Source organism: Cavia porcellus, unplaced genomic scaffold (genome assembly GCF_034190915.1).
Source record: "Cavia porcellus strain 051 isolate PalLab524CR breed Dunkin Hartley unplaced genomic scaffold, mCavPor4.1 scaffold_16, whole genome shotgun sequence".
Taxonomy (NCBI): domain Eukaryota; kingdom Metazoa; phylum Chordata; class Mammalia; order Rodentia; family Caviidae; genus Cavia; species Cavia porcellus.
The window spans coordinates 31,695,543-31,708,189 of record NW_026947499.1 but is presented as its reverse complement, the minus strand read 5'-3'; the positions used below and the strand labels follow the sequence as shown (position 1 = coordinate 31,708,189).

General features: G+C 49.2%; 1 protein-coding gene across 3 annotated transcripts in view; it reads right to left on the bottom strand.

Annotated features, from left to right (window-relative positions):
- Nucleotides 1-3,143: 3,143 nt before the first annotated feature.
- Rab11fip3 (RAB11 family interacting protein 3) overlaps nt 3,144-12,647 on the bottom strand; it is a 96,801-nt gene continuing 87,297 nt past the window's right edge. For all 3 annotated transcript variants that reach the window (XM_003478074.5, XM_005007339.4, XM_063226201.1), the window contains 7 exons: nt 10,613-10,716; nt 8,418-8,558; nt 6,945-7,026; nt 6,063-6,200; nt 5,684-5,839; nt 5,010-5,150; nt 3,144-4,940 (listed from right to left, as the gene is read on the bottom strand). In XM_003478074.5, coding sequence (XP_003478122.2) covers nt 4,827-4,940; nt 5,010-5,150; nt 5,684-5,839; nt 6,063-6,200; nt 6,945-7,026; nt 8,418-8,558; nt 10,613-10,716 — 876 coding nt within the window. In that variant the 3' untranslated portion in view covers nt 3,144-4,826. The remainder of the gene's footprint in view (nt 4,941-5,009; nt 5,151-5,683; nt 5,840-6,062; nt 6,201-6,944; nt 7,027-8,417; nt 8,559-10,612; nt 10,717-12,647) is intronic.

Here is a 12,647-nt window from a genome sequence, read left to right as displayed (position 1 = left end):
TCAAAGCCAATTTCAGGTTGGTCTTTTGAGTGGCCGAGATGCCCAAGAGTCTCAGAAGCAAAAGCTTCAGTGGTAGAGGGATCAGAGGGCAGCTGCGTCTTCGAGGACACCATGCGGGAAAGGAAAATTAGACCACAAATAAATAATGCCATTTTAGAGTCTTAGGAGAGACCACCAGATCTGTGGTAAGAAAGAGCTGTTTTTCAAGTGTGTAGGGCTCAGAAAAATCCATCACAACAGGCACTCTAGGGACAGATCCATGCACCCAGAGAGCCAGCAAGTCAAAGGTGAATCATTGTACTCTGAATGCTAAATGGACATACCTGAAAACCCCACTTTTAGTGGTCAGGTCAGAAGATGCCTTTGTTTCAAGACAGGGCCTCACTATAAAGCCAGTCCTCCTGCTTCAGGCTCTTGAGTGCTGGAATTACAGGTTATGTACCACCATCCCTGGCTCAGAAGCTAAGTATTCCTAAGTGGCAGAACATGCATGTGTCCTGGGAGGCTTTATCTCCTTGCTATGGAACACCCACCTCAGGCCTACTTGGCTCTCTGGAGACAGGGACAGGAAGTACATCCCATTCAAGCCAGCAAGTTGTTTAGAGGACACTAAGGACTGTAGAGAGGGCTCTGCTCTTTGCAACCTGGGCAACCTCTTGGGTTCCCAGTGTGAAGGGTACAGCCTCTACCCAATGTGCCTTCACATGAGAGGACACTGAAAGTGGATTTTCAGGGACCTCAGCCTTCATCAGACACCACCTGTGGTGGTGGAGCTCTAAACTGATATTGCTTCCTAGTCTAGAGAAAAGCATACAGCCCTGTGACTTCCTGCCAGAGAAACAGCTAAAATTGGGCTTGTGACTATGGCTCTTGCTAGCTTGCTGCATGTGGCCAACTCTGCTGCCAGTATTGTTTAGCACAGCCCTATGAGGGGACTAGGGCAGAAACAAGGCCTGCCACTGGAGAAAAATGAAGTTGCTCAAAAGAGGATCTAAGGAAGAATCTTAGTTTTTTTTTTTTTTTCTTTTTTGGTACAGGAAATTGAACTCATGACTAGGCAGGTGTTTATACCACTCAGCTAAATCCTTGGCCCTGAAAATCTTAGGATTGTTGATACTGAGGGAGCTGGAGATGGCCAAGGGACAGGGGTCTCTCCTGCATGTCTAGTCAGCAAGTGGTCATCCTGAATGTTCTGATGCATTGCACAACAGAAAAGACTGGGTTATCAATTACTGACTGAACCTGCTTTATGCCAGTGTGGCCCTGGTCAGAGGACACAATCATGACATGTGGACACACTCAAATCAATACAAGACAGCCTGGGGCTGTGGGACAGCAAAGAGCTTTGCAGAGTCAAGCAGCTCAGTCCTTGAATCAACTTGGGACCCAAACCTGTTCTAGGCTTTGGGCACACAGCAGTGAAAAGATGAGAGGCAGTCACAGAGTCAATTCCCATAGATGAGCACTTTGGATGCTTGCTGTGATAGGCTTAAGATGGATAGGCCACAACTCGGATTTCACAAATTATCCGCTTTGTGAGCCACACACACCTTGGTCAGAATACTCAGTAAACTCACAGGTTAACAAGTAAACTGGATAAAGGTTCCTGGTTGAACTTCCAGTTCTCCTTTGGGCCTTCATTAGGTCTGTGAACTGCTAACAGGTGGAGATGCCTTTGTTTTCTGGCCAACTTAGGGATCTAGCTAGATGGGGAAATAACTTTCTAGCCTCACTGCCAATAGGCTTTCTTCCAGAGAGGAAAAATCACTGCTGTCATTTGCTTAGCCCAAGCTTTATTTATGTTATTCTATCAGATAGAATTAAGATTTGGAAGATTCAAGCAGCAGTGCTGTACCAAGTGAGGGGCCAACTACGAAGATAGGATCCAGTTTGGGAAGGACGGCTCTGCTAGATAAAGGTGCTAGTGTTGGCAAGCCCCATGGCCAGTTGACTGCAGAGGGGAGGGGGTGAGGGGTTGGAGGCTTATCACCCAGGGGGTTTTGCTGGGATCTCCAGGCTTCTTCTGGGAATATCCCACTACAAGCTCAGGCAGTCACTCCTGGGAATATTTTCCGTAACAGTGGGTTTTCATCTTGTCCTTCCTTGCCCCACACTATATCCTAAATGGAAGACTTTGTCTTTCTTGGGCTGAAGGACTCCATTGATCCAGACAGTGATCTTAGCTTCTGCTGATGGAGCTGAATGGACCATGGGACAGGCTTCACATGCTTACAAGTGCAAGTGAGTCAGGAGCCACTAGACCATTGTAGAAAGACTCCCTCTATGCTTTCAGTTAATCCTAGGCAGACAGGCCCTGCTGGCACCAAGACCCAGCCTGGGTAGGTGGAAGGGCAAGCAATACTCCTGCAGGCAGAAACTCAGGACCCAACTTGTCTGTACCACCAGATTTCTCAGTTCTATCTACCAAGTGTCCAGGACTCCTGGGCCAGACTCCAGTAAATGGAGTGTCTCTGCTGTTCTCTCCCAATGACAAATCTGTGCCCCCTCCTATTATCAACTCTGAGCAGCAGTTGGGACTGTGCAGGATAACCAGCAGGCAAGCAGCTCAGTATAAGAGGTACTGGAGAACTATGGGTTTGTGGATTGCTGGTCTGGGGTTACCTGAGCTAGGTATGTGCCCTACAGGGCTGATGTTCCGGTATTTTTGGCCAACAAACTGCCCTTCCAATTAGGCACGATTTTTTTCCCCTTAGAACTTGCTTATGCTGTTCCTGTGATTACAGGGCTACCTGATTTCTTCAGCTGCCCATCAGCCATTCTTTTTGACTTCTAAGCTATTTATGCCTGGGCTTCTGCCCTCTGTGTGTTAGTCACTCCTGGGGATGCTGCCTCCCATTACCCTTGCACAGCACCAACCCTTCCTTTATGCCTAACACAGGATGTGTATCACACAGGGCAGAGGCAATGTGTGTAAGACTTGTGGCACACACCACCTTCCTACACTAGTGGCCCAGTCAGATCATCAATCCTGGGGACTTAGGAAAGGGCCTGATCGAGCTACAAAGCCAAGATGGTCTCCATGTGTCTAAGCTCAGAATCATGTCCCCAGACCCCTGGGGAAAGCAGGACCAAGATGTTGGGCACCCCATCCACCCAACCACCCTCGGGAGGAAGGAGTCAGCTTTTGTGTGTGTAGTAACAACTTTAATCTGTGGTGGCAAACACATTGGGCAAGACCCTGCTGGCCTTCCAGCCTCCTGTGTCCAAGCAGAAGTCATCTCTCAGGAGTTGAAGCAGGTGCCACGTGCAAGTTGGCCATTGGTGTGTCCCTCAGTGTCTCCTGGAAACTAGTATTTACAGTCACAAGACTGCTGAGTGGTCAGCAGGACAGGCCACAGCCTCTGTTACAGGGCTGGGACCTGGGCACAGAAAGGCAGGGCTCCAGTATTTATATATTATACATATGTATATATATATATTTTTTTTCATGTGTATACACAGATAGTTTTTCTCTCTGCAAAGTATTAAAAAATTGATCAACCTTCAATCTATAAAAAATACCTAGTCTACATGATAGAAAAATCTCTCTTCCAAGTTTACACTGATTTACACCCAAGGCTTTCCCCAGAATGTACAACACGAGGCAACATCTTAAATTTTAGTGTAGAAGGGCCACGTGAGGGATGCAGGGCAGCACACATACATTCACACTTGTGCGCACACTCATGCACGCGCGCACACACACGCATACAGTGGGGTGGCCAGTCTTTGTGACGGGTCTTGGTCCACCTGGAAATGCCCAGGGGGCTCCCAGGCTCAGGGAGAGCCCAGCAGCTGTGGCACTGCCTTCCTGGGTGGGACAGGCAATGTACAGAAACGCCACCCAATACTCCTATGCCCATGGAGAGCAGCCCTGCCCACACTGCTACAGGATGTAACCCAGAGGAAGAACAAAGCAGGTAAGATGCCTAGAAGAAACCAGAAGAAAACATGATTCTAGACATGTGGAATCTAGCCTGGGAAATGTGGATTCATCCAGGGCAGTGACATCTGCCTAGGGAGAGTGTAGATTCCAGGAGGTCAGAGCAGGTTGTAACCACAGAGCAGTGGCCCCTGTAAGGGACCAGCAGTGTCTACCCCATGCAGGAAGTGAATTCCACAGTCTAGATTTCAAGCTGTAGTATCAGAGCAAAAGGTTCTAGAGCACTCCTGCCACCCACAGAGCCCTTGAAATTACTAGAATGAGTCAGGGCATAGGATGGCTGTTTGGAAGCCCCTGGTCCTGAAGCTAAACAAAGGTGGCCCTCTGGGTGATGGCCTAAGCCACTCAAGGAGAACTGAGGGGCACATGATTCCCAGCCAGACCTACACATACCAGCCTCCCTTCCCGTGTCCCATGGGAGGCTCCAGGACTTGAACACCATTCAGTAGTGATTTTGGGATGAGTGGCACCACGTAAGGGTGCTTGTGTGGGCAGCTGCAGCTCTGGTAAGGACCCGTTTTCTTCCTTTCTACCTGACAGGGATGTACAGAGGGAAAACGGGTCTGCTGCAAAGGAGTCAGAGGGCTCACCTAGCCTGAGAAGCTGTCTTGAACTCTGCACACAGCTTAGAGCCCGTCCCTGATGAGCACACATGGGCACTACAGCCAGGCAACATGAGGTGGGGAGGCCCTGCCACAATCCCTGCCTGCTGTGGGCTCAGTCCCAGAGATTCCCCTTCTTCCTCTCTTTCCCACTCCCCAAGGGTCCTGCACACCCTGGGTTTGGGAGGCCGGGGGCCTGCTGGTCTTGGCTCCTTATGGTGTAGCGGGGCACTCGGGATGCTGGTGGCGTCCTGAGCCAGCCCAGATTGGGCTCTGCTGCCCTATTTGACCTCCAAGATGGATGGGTTTGTCTCCATGATGGCCACGATGATCCTATCAATGTAGTCCTGTAGGCGGAAGTTGATCTCCTCCTGCTTCTGGATGGCTTCCATGAGCTGTGGTGAGAGCAAGGGGTTGGCGTTGGGCACAGAGAGATTTGGGCACAGACAGAAAAAGAAGAATACCTCATCACGGGAGACTGAGCTGATCTCTGCAGCCAAGGACTCTGAGAAGGCTGTGGAGAATAGGCTTCTGGCACCCTGGATGCTGAGGGTGATGATCTGCCCATTCAGCTCATCATTCTGCTCCTTTAGGCTGCGGTTGTCCTAGGGGACACAGGAGCATCATCATGGTGGGCCAGGACAAGGAACCTGTAGCTCAGTTCCCCTCCCAAGCCAGCTGTTATGCTTTAGATCTAAAATGTCTCCCAGAAGTCTTGTGTTCAGGGGCTGGAGACATAGCTCATTGGCATAAGCACCAGCCTGACAAACGCAAGGTCCTGAGTTCAATTCCTGGTACCCCAAAAAAAAAAAAAAAGTCTGTGTTCAGAGGTGGGGCTCTTGGAGGATGATAGAAGTGGGGCCTGGTTGGAGGGGTGGGTCATCAGAAGGGCATATTCACGTGCCTGGCTCCTCCTTTCTCTCTCTGCTTCCTGGCTGCCATGGAACAGCTTTTTCCTGCCATGCCCTTATACCATGCTGCTTCTGCTCGGGGAAGAGCTAACCATGGACTGAATCCTCTGAAAACTGAGCTAAATTAAACCTCTTTAAGCTGTGGATGTCAAGTATTTTGTCCTCATGTTGGAATTGCTTGTACCCCAGCCTTTGGGAAGCTTCTGTGGGGCTGGACAGAGCCATACCTGCTTGAGCTTGCGGACTTCCTGCTCCAGCTCGCTCTCCCTGGTGCGGCTGTGGTACTCCTGCAACCCCATGCTGCTACTGCGGCCTCGCCTCTGCTCAGCCTCCAGCCTGAGGAGCTGTAGGTGCTCTAGCTGCCTACGGAGGTCCTCAATTAGCTGTGAAGGAAGCATAGGGCAAGTACCTGTTAAGTTAGCCTAGCCATGTTCTTCTGGGAGATCACTGGCTAATGGTTCCAGAGGTCATCAAGCACCAACAGCCCTCTGAAAATGACAGCTAAAAGCCTTTGTCCAGGAGACTAACGGTCCTCTGGCCTCCCCCAGGAGCAGGCTGCATTGGGCAGGGTATGGACATAGGAAAGCAACAGCTGGCCCTGGTCACCTCCTGGGTTGCCTCCTTGTCCCTCTGGAACTGGTGGCGCTCATGGCTCAGCCTGTCCCCCATCTTCCTCTTGTTGTCCTGTTCCTCACTGAGCCGCAGCGTCAACCCTTCAATCTCATCCAGCAGCTTCTGCTTCTCCTGAAAAAATAAGGCCTGCGTGGACACATGGCACCTCCTGCTAGGGCATACAGCTCAATTCTGAAGCTTGTCCCTGAGACTACTGCCCAGTCTAGTGACACTGACTGTGGCCAAAGCACATACAGGGCACATCAGCTGTTTCTCAAAAGGATGGGGCAAAAGGATAGGACCTGATCTAGTGTCTGTGTGCATTTTTGGTCTAGTACCTGTAGCTTACAGGAGCCAAAACCCACATGGTCTCAGAACATCTTCTAGTTTTAGAGCTATCCAGGGGTACTTGATGAGGAGGAAAATAAGAGGGCCTCTAGGTGTGTAGCCAGGATGCAGGGCCCACATTGATGCCTCTACCCACAAAATTATAAGAGCAAGCCAACTAGAGGCCACCGTAGTCTACTATGAAATGCATACTGTTCTCTGGATTCAGATTATGGGGCCAATCTTAGTGTGGACATCTGGCCTCATGGATCCTGAGTTCTTTGGAGGCTGGGTTGAGACTAATGCCCTCCGACAAAGGGATGCCTCCTTTACACCTGATTACAGCAGGGCCCTGCTGCTGTCATCCTGCTCCCAGGAGTAGCTGCCTGGTTCCCTTGCAGGCTCTAAGTGCACATCCTCATACTCTGTCAGTGTCAAGAGCAGAAGGTACTAGAAAGACTGTGCTCAGAAAAGCTGGAAACTGATCCGAGCATCCACAGGTGGAAATAGCCTGGCCTCGCTAGTCACAGCCTGCAGTTACCATCTTACCTCTTCCAGACGCTCGATACTGGCCTTCAGACAGGGCGTGCAGGATCGGAGCTCACTATTCTCCTCATCCAGCTGCTGCAGCCTGGGACATAAGAACAAGGCTGGGACCTGCTCTCTCAAAACTGTACCTCTGCAGGGTAAGGAAGGCTAATATCTAGAGGAACCCTCCTGGGATGTGCTTTGGACCCAAATACCCATACATATCTTCACCCCGTATGAGTGCACCAGGCAAAAGCTTTTCTGTAACCCATACCAGCTGTTAAATTCATTTGGCATTGGGGACACTTTAGGTGCACAAAACAGTTGCATGCAATGTAATATCTCTAAAACTTCCCTTATTTCCTTTCCATCATGCCATCACTTCTTATCAAGCGCACACGCAGGTGGGTCACACTATGAGCAAACTGCACATTGTAGATTTTCCACCAAAGCACAGGATCCCACCGGGGTCTCACCGTATAAGCCTCTATTGTCTACGTCACCTGGCTTGTGGGTCTCCCAGACCAGACTGTTCTACTCTGTGAACCTGGTGTGTTGCCAGTCCTGGTCAGATGTCCTGTAGAATGCCCTTCAAACTGGCTCTGTCAGATCTTTTCTCATAGTTAGATGGGGCAATGGATTTAAGGAAGAACCACCTTGATGTAGGGCCTTCTTATCACACCTTACCTGACACCCACAGGGCACACATGTCATCTGGTTAAGCTATGTCTCCCAGGTATTCTCTCTATCCAATCACAGCTTCCTGGTCACTATGCTGACCTCAAGTCCAGCCCCTAGGGGAGGGGGAGCTTGGCCAACTCCTGGAGGACTATGTACAGGTACTTCCTGGAATTCCTCTGAAGACTATGTCTTTCACATCACTTATAGACTACCTGTCTGTGTCACTGAGGACTCTTGCATAAGTAGTTATACCTTGAGCGATAGCCCTATGCGGCACTGTCCTGGACTGGTTCCACTCTGGTGTTAGGAGCTCTTACAATTGGCCGTAGTATTCCCCTGACACAACCTACAATGTATCTAAACATTTTGGATTATCTGATGACTTCCCTTTAGTGTGTTTGTAAATGTGTCAAATATTTACAATGTCAGTTCCAAGTAAGTACAAAAGCAATTCTGCGAAATTCCTTTAATTCCTTTTTCTTTTAATTGCCTTTCTTTTTTGGAGACAGAGTCTCACTATTCCACCCTAGCAGCTCTCCAATTTCTTAACTCCTTTGCTCAAGCAATCTTCCTGCCTCAGTCTTTAGAATAGCTGGAACCACAGGTGTCCCCTAGTGCATTTGGATGAAACAAATATGGGGGACATGGACAGGACAGACTTGCAGAAGGAAAGGTCAGCCTCGGAACATAGCTCTCATGCCTATATTCTCCTTAAGGAGAATTTTGGACTTCTCTCCATTTTGGTTTCTCCCATTTTCTAAAGTAAAACTTTTTTCCCATATATTGCATTTTTGGCAACTCTCTATTGCCTACCTAGCCTGCAGGTTCTCAATCTCGATGCTCTTCTCTCGCTCCATCTTACACAGAAGTTCTTTCTGCTTTCTGGTCTCTTCTAGTACCATTTCGTGAGCTCTCAGCTCCTGTTCCTTCAGCTGTTCCTCCAAGGCATTGGCTCTAAAGGCAAAGGGGAAGAGACAAGGTGTCTACTGTGCCCACCAGGAGCTAGAACACTGCACTGATACTGGCTGTTGCCCACTATAGCTAGGCTAGCCTAAGACATTAGAGCTAGGGAAAAGCCATAAAACACTTGGGATACAAGGGCCACAGAACTCTGTAGAAAGTGAATGTGACAGCTAAATGCAGAAATCTTTCAGTGTGGGTAACTGTTAAATGCATAACACCAGGTGAAAATGGTACCTTCATACTCAGCTCAGGACACAACCCTCTCTGGAGACATAAGACACACTTAACATTCCATGGAACAAGAGCCCTTCAGGAGCATAGCTAGCCCCCCAACTTGGCAGCAGGAGTTGGTGGCAGTACATCCCCAGTGGGAATCCTAGGGAGTGAGCAGCATCAAGCCAAGGCCTATATTTAACAAGACAACTTGTTTCTGTAATGTTGATTATGATATGCGGCTTGGTCCAGAAGCTCCAACTCTCACAGAGCTCATGAACTGAAGAATAGTCAGGAACATCAGCCTCATGCAGAGGGAGACACCTTGCTTCAGGAGTGCTGGGTAACCAAGAGGACACTTGCAACCAGCACAAATATATGTGGCCATAGCCAGGCGTGGTGGCTCATGCACTTGGGAGCTTGTATCCCAGCACTTGGGAGGCTGAGGTGAGAGGATCGTTGCGAGTTTGAGACCAGCCTGGGCTACAAAGTGAGCTCAAGGCCAGCCTGAACTGCATAGTGAGACCCCATCTCAAAAAAGACAAAACAAACAAACAAACAAACAAACAAAAAACCCCAAAAAACAAATATGTGGCCTTTGTCCAGAGCCCTCTGCAACCACATAGGTAGGTTGTGGATGAGAAAACAGGCTCAGAGGTACAAATCCCTGGCCTGAGGCTAGGCTGTGGCAAAGCCAGCATGTGACCCACGCAGTGTGGCTAGCATGGCAGATCCAGGTAAAGAATTTCTCCCATGATTCCACAAGTGCCTCTCCACTGCCCATGCCCCAACAGTGGACTTCCTCAGGACTAAGATCCTCTACGTTGTACAGGAGAAACTATACTGTTAACATGTACATCTGACTAGAGAATGCAGCAAAGTTTTTGCATCAGAAGAAAACTTTCCCTTCTTCTGTCCAAACCTACCAGCTGTGCTTCATTTTTTCTTAGCACCCCCACCCAGGCATGACTAGGCTGCAGATCCTGTCTCCTGTTCAGTATGCTTTTCTGCTACTAAATGACTTCCACAGCCAGGAATCCCCAAAGATACCTGCCCGCACAAGTGCTCCCTGATCTGTTCCTCTAGTACAGGACTCTATCCTCACCCCTAAGGTCCTCCTGCTGTCTTCAAGGCCCTAGCATAATCTAAACTCCACACACCTCTGTTTCACTATTTGAAATGTTTTCTCATCCACAACCTGAGTATGTGGTTGCAGAGGGCTCTGGACAAAGGCCACATATATTTGTGCTGGTCACAAGTGTTCCCTTGGTGTCTGCTTCTGGGGTGACAGTAAGGTGAATGAGACCACAAATGAGATGTGCAATGTGTAGCCACCATCTTGGAATGACATGTCCCCCACCAGGGATTAGTGCTAGGAGAAATGGAGTACAAGCTAGAGCCCTCAATTTTGACTGTTAACCAGCTTCAGATAGATGCTGGGCAGCCCCAGGAGGGCTCCCAAGTTTTCCAGAAACTTACCTAGTGAAACTCCATGTAGAGAGACATCCACTGTGAGCTGATGACCACATCTCTTCTTGGGTTTGTTCTGGTCTTCAGGATCAAACCCATAGCCCAGCCTGCCATGTATGTCCCCCACCACTGACCATGTCACAATTCCTCCCGTAGCTTTAATCTGTACTTCCCAATGGTTCCTAGGCTAAGCTTCATGTTGCGTGTGCGTGAGCAAGGGGCTACCTTTCCCTTGCTCCTCTGGAGTCCTGTGTGTAGGCCCAGATACCTATGGGAGAGTACTCAAATGAGAGTCTTGGGTCAGCCTGCCCAGCCAGCACCTGAATGGATTTGCAGCTCTAGGTGAGCAGGACCCTGCTCACCTGTGTACTAGCTGGAGGTTCTCTTGCCTCAGCCTGCTGTGCTGCTCCCCTGCGGCCACGCTATCCTTCTCCAGCTCTGACACCCGCCTCTCCAGGAAGACGACCTTGGTAATGAGACACAGCTTGAACATCAGGGAGGAGGGGAAAGAGGATTCCACCCCCGAGTTTCTGGAGTTAAGCACAGAACTCCATAAGTGCCCAGCTGAGCTTTGGTTATATCCAGAGCTGGCTGAAACTGCCCCAGGAACTCCCTTCCGCTTTCTACTGGCTCACTCTGTCACTTACACAGGACAAGGGGTCACATTACAGGAGGTTCTGAGGCCTGAAGGCCCAAAAGCAGCCTTCTGACTACACACAGGGCAGTAAGGCTCACACTTCCATGACACAAAGGGGGCCTCTGCTCTGTCCCATGTAACCCATGGAGGAAGTTCAGGTACCTGGGGATGTAAGTGACAAAAAGGCCCTCTCTTCTTATGGGGTTCATGTGAGAAGGGAGACAGATAGCACAAAGGCAGAAGGAGGAATGAAGGCAGAGGAAGAGGAGCACATTGCTGGGCTGCAGAGTGCAGATGCGGAGATGCCATGGAGGCGTGGTATGGGAGGGGGAACAGATGTGCAGAAGGTGGAGAGAGATGAGATGTGGAAGGGGCAGAGATGGAGTGCAGGATGATGCAGAAGAGATGTGCAGGAGAAGTAGAGATGGGGTGTAGTAGAGGAGAGAGGTGAGGTGTGGAAGTAAAGACAGGGTATGAGGGAAGATGGGTACAGGAGCAAGTAAAAATAAATGTGGGAGTGGGAAAGACGGGGTGCTGAAGAGGAAGGAAATGGTACAAGAGGCTGCAGAGATGAGTTACATGAAGCAGTGAAGATAGAGTTCAGGAGTAAGATAGAGTAAAGGAGGCAAATGGTATTGTTGCCCTTCCCCACGGCTCAGGCTGACCTGCAGGAGACAGTACTCAAATGAGAGTCTCAGGTCAGCCTGCCCTGTAGAGGTTTGAGCTCTAAAGTTCTATGCTCTGTGCCATGACATATTCCACCATGGCCCTCAGGAAACAGTCTGGAGTTTGGTATGGCTGGCCTTGCCTGATGGGTTCTGGTAAGCTGAATCTCTGGGCATCCCTATAGGACCCTTTTCCCATCCTTGTCATGATCCAGAAGTTTGTATTTATAATCCCATGGAAACCTTATTTGAATCTTCACGAATTAATTCCAATCTACCACCTCTGGTGCAACCCATAGTGAGAATAAAGACACTAAGACTTATTTACAGTTAAGGGCAGTCAAGGGATCCTGAGTCTGGTCCAGAAGAGGGTTCACAGGACAAAGGCCCTGACTCAGGGCCTAACCCAGATTTTATTATTTCATGAAGAAGAGTGGCTAAAGATACGTGACTGTGAGAATGGTGGGAATTATGTGAGTACTGTGAATTGAGCTAGCTAGCAGACCAGAAAGCTGTAATATGCAGAGAGAAAGATGTGCATAAAGACCAATCTGCATAACACAATTGAGGTAGCATTTAATGTCTAGGAGGCTGTTGCTTCAGTTTCTGATGTGTATACTTTTGTGCCCTGGGAAGTCATAGCCTCTTATCTTGAAGCCTGAACCCAGTTGAAAGTCCTAAAGTGTTAGCTCTGCCATCCCACTGGGCTCAGTCATACAGGGAAATACTAAGATGGGGAAACAGTTGACTGTCAGTTGGCTTTAAAGATTACACATTGGTACCTCAGATATCCCTATTTACACTGCTTAGAGTCAGCTGAGGGGAAGAAAATTGATTAGCCAGTTCTGTACTATCAGTATATGGAGCTAGGGTCAGGTTTAGCCAAAGTGGAGTTAACTCTGTGTTCAAGGTGAGCTGCCCAGGAGGACTTCAACACATCCTTGCACTGTCCCCTGGGCTGTCTCTTCTGTATGCACATAGGCACCCATGTAGCATCGGGAAATCCCAGCTTCCAATCTTCAGCTTCAATGCTTTCTACTGTTCTGTCTGCTCCCATAAAATTCTCCTCTTCATACCATAACCACTGGACCCTTG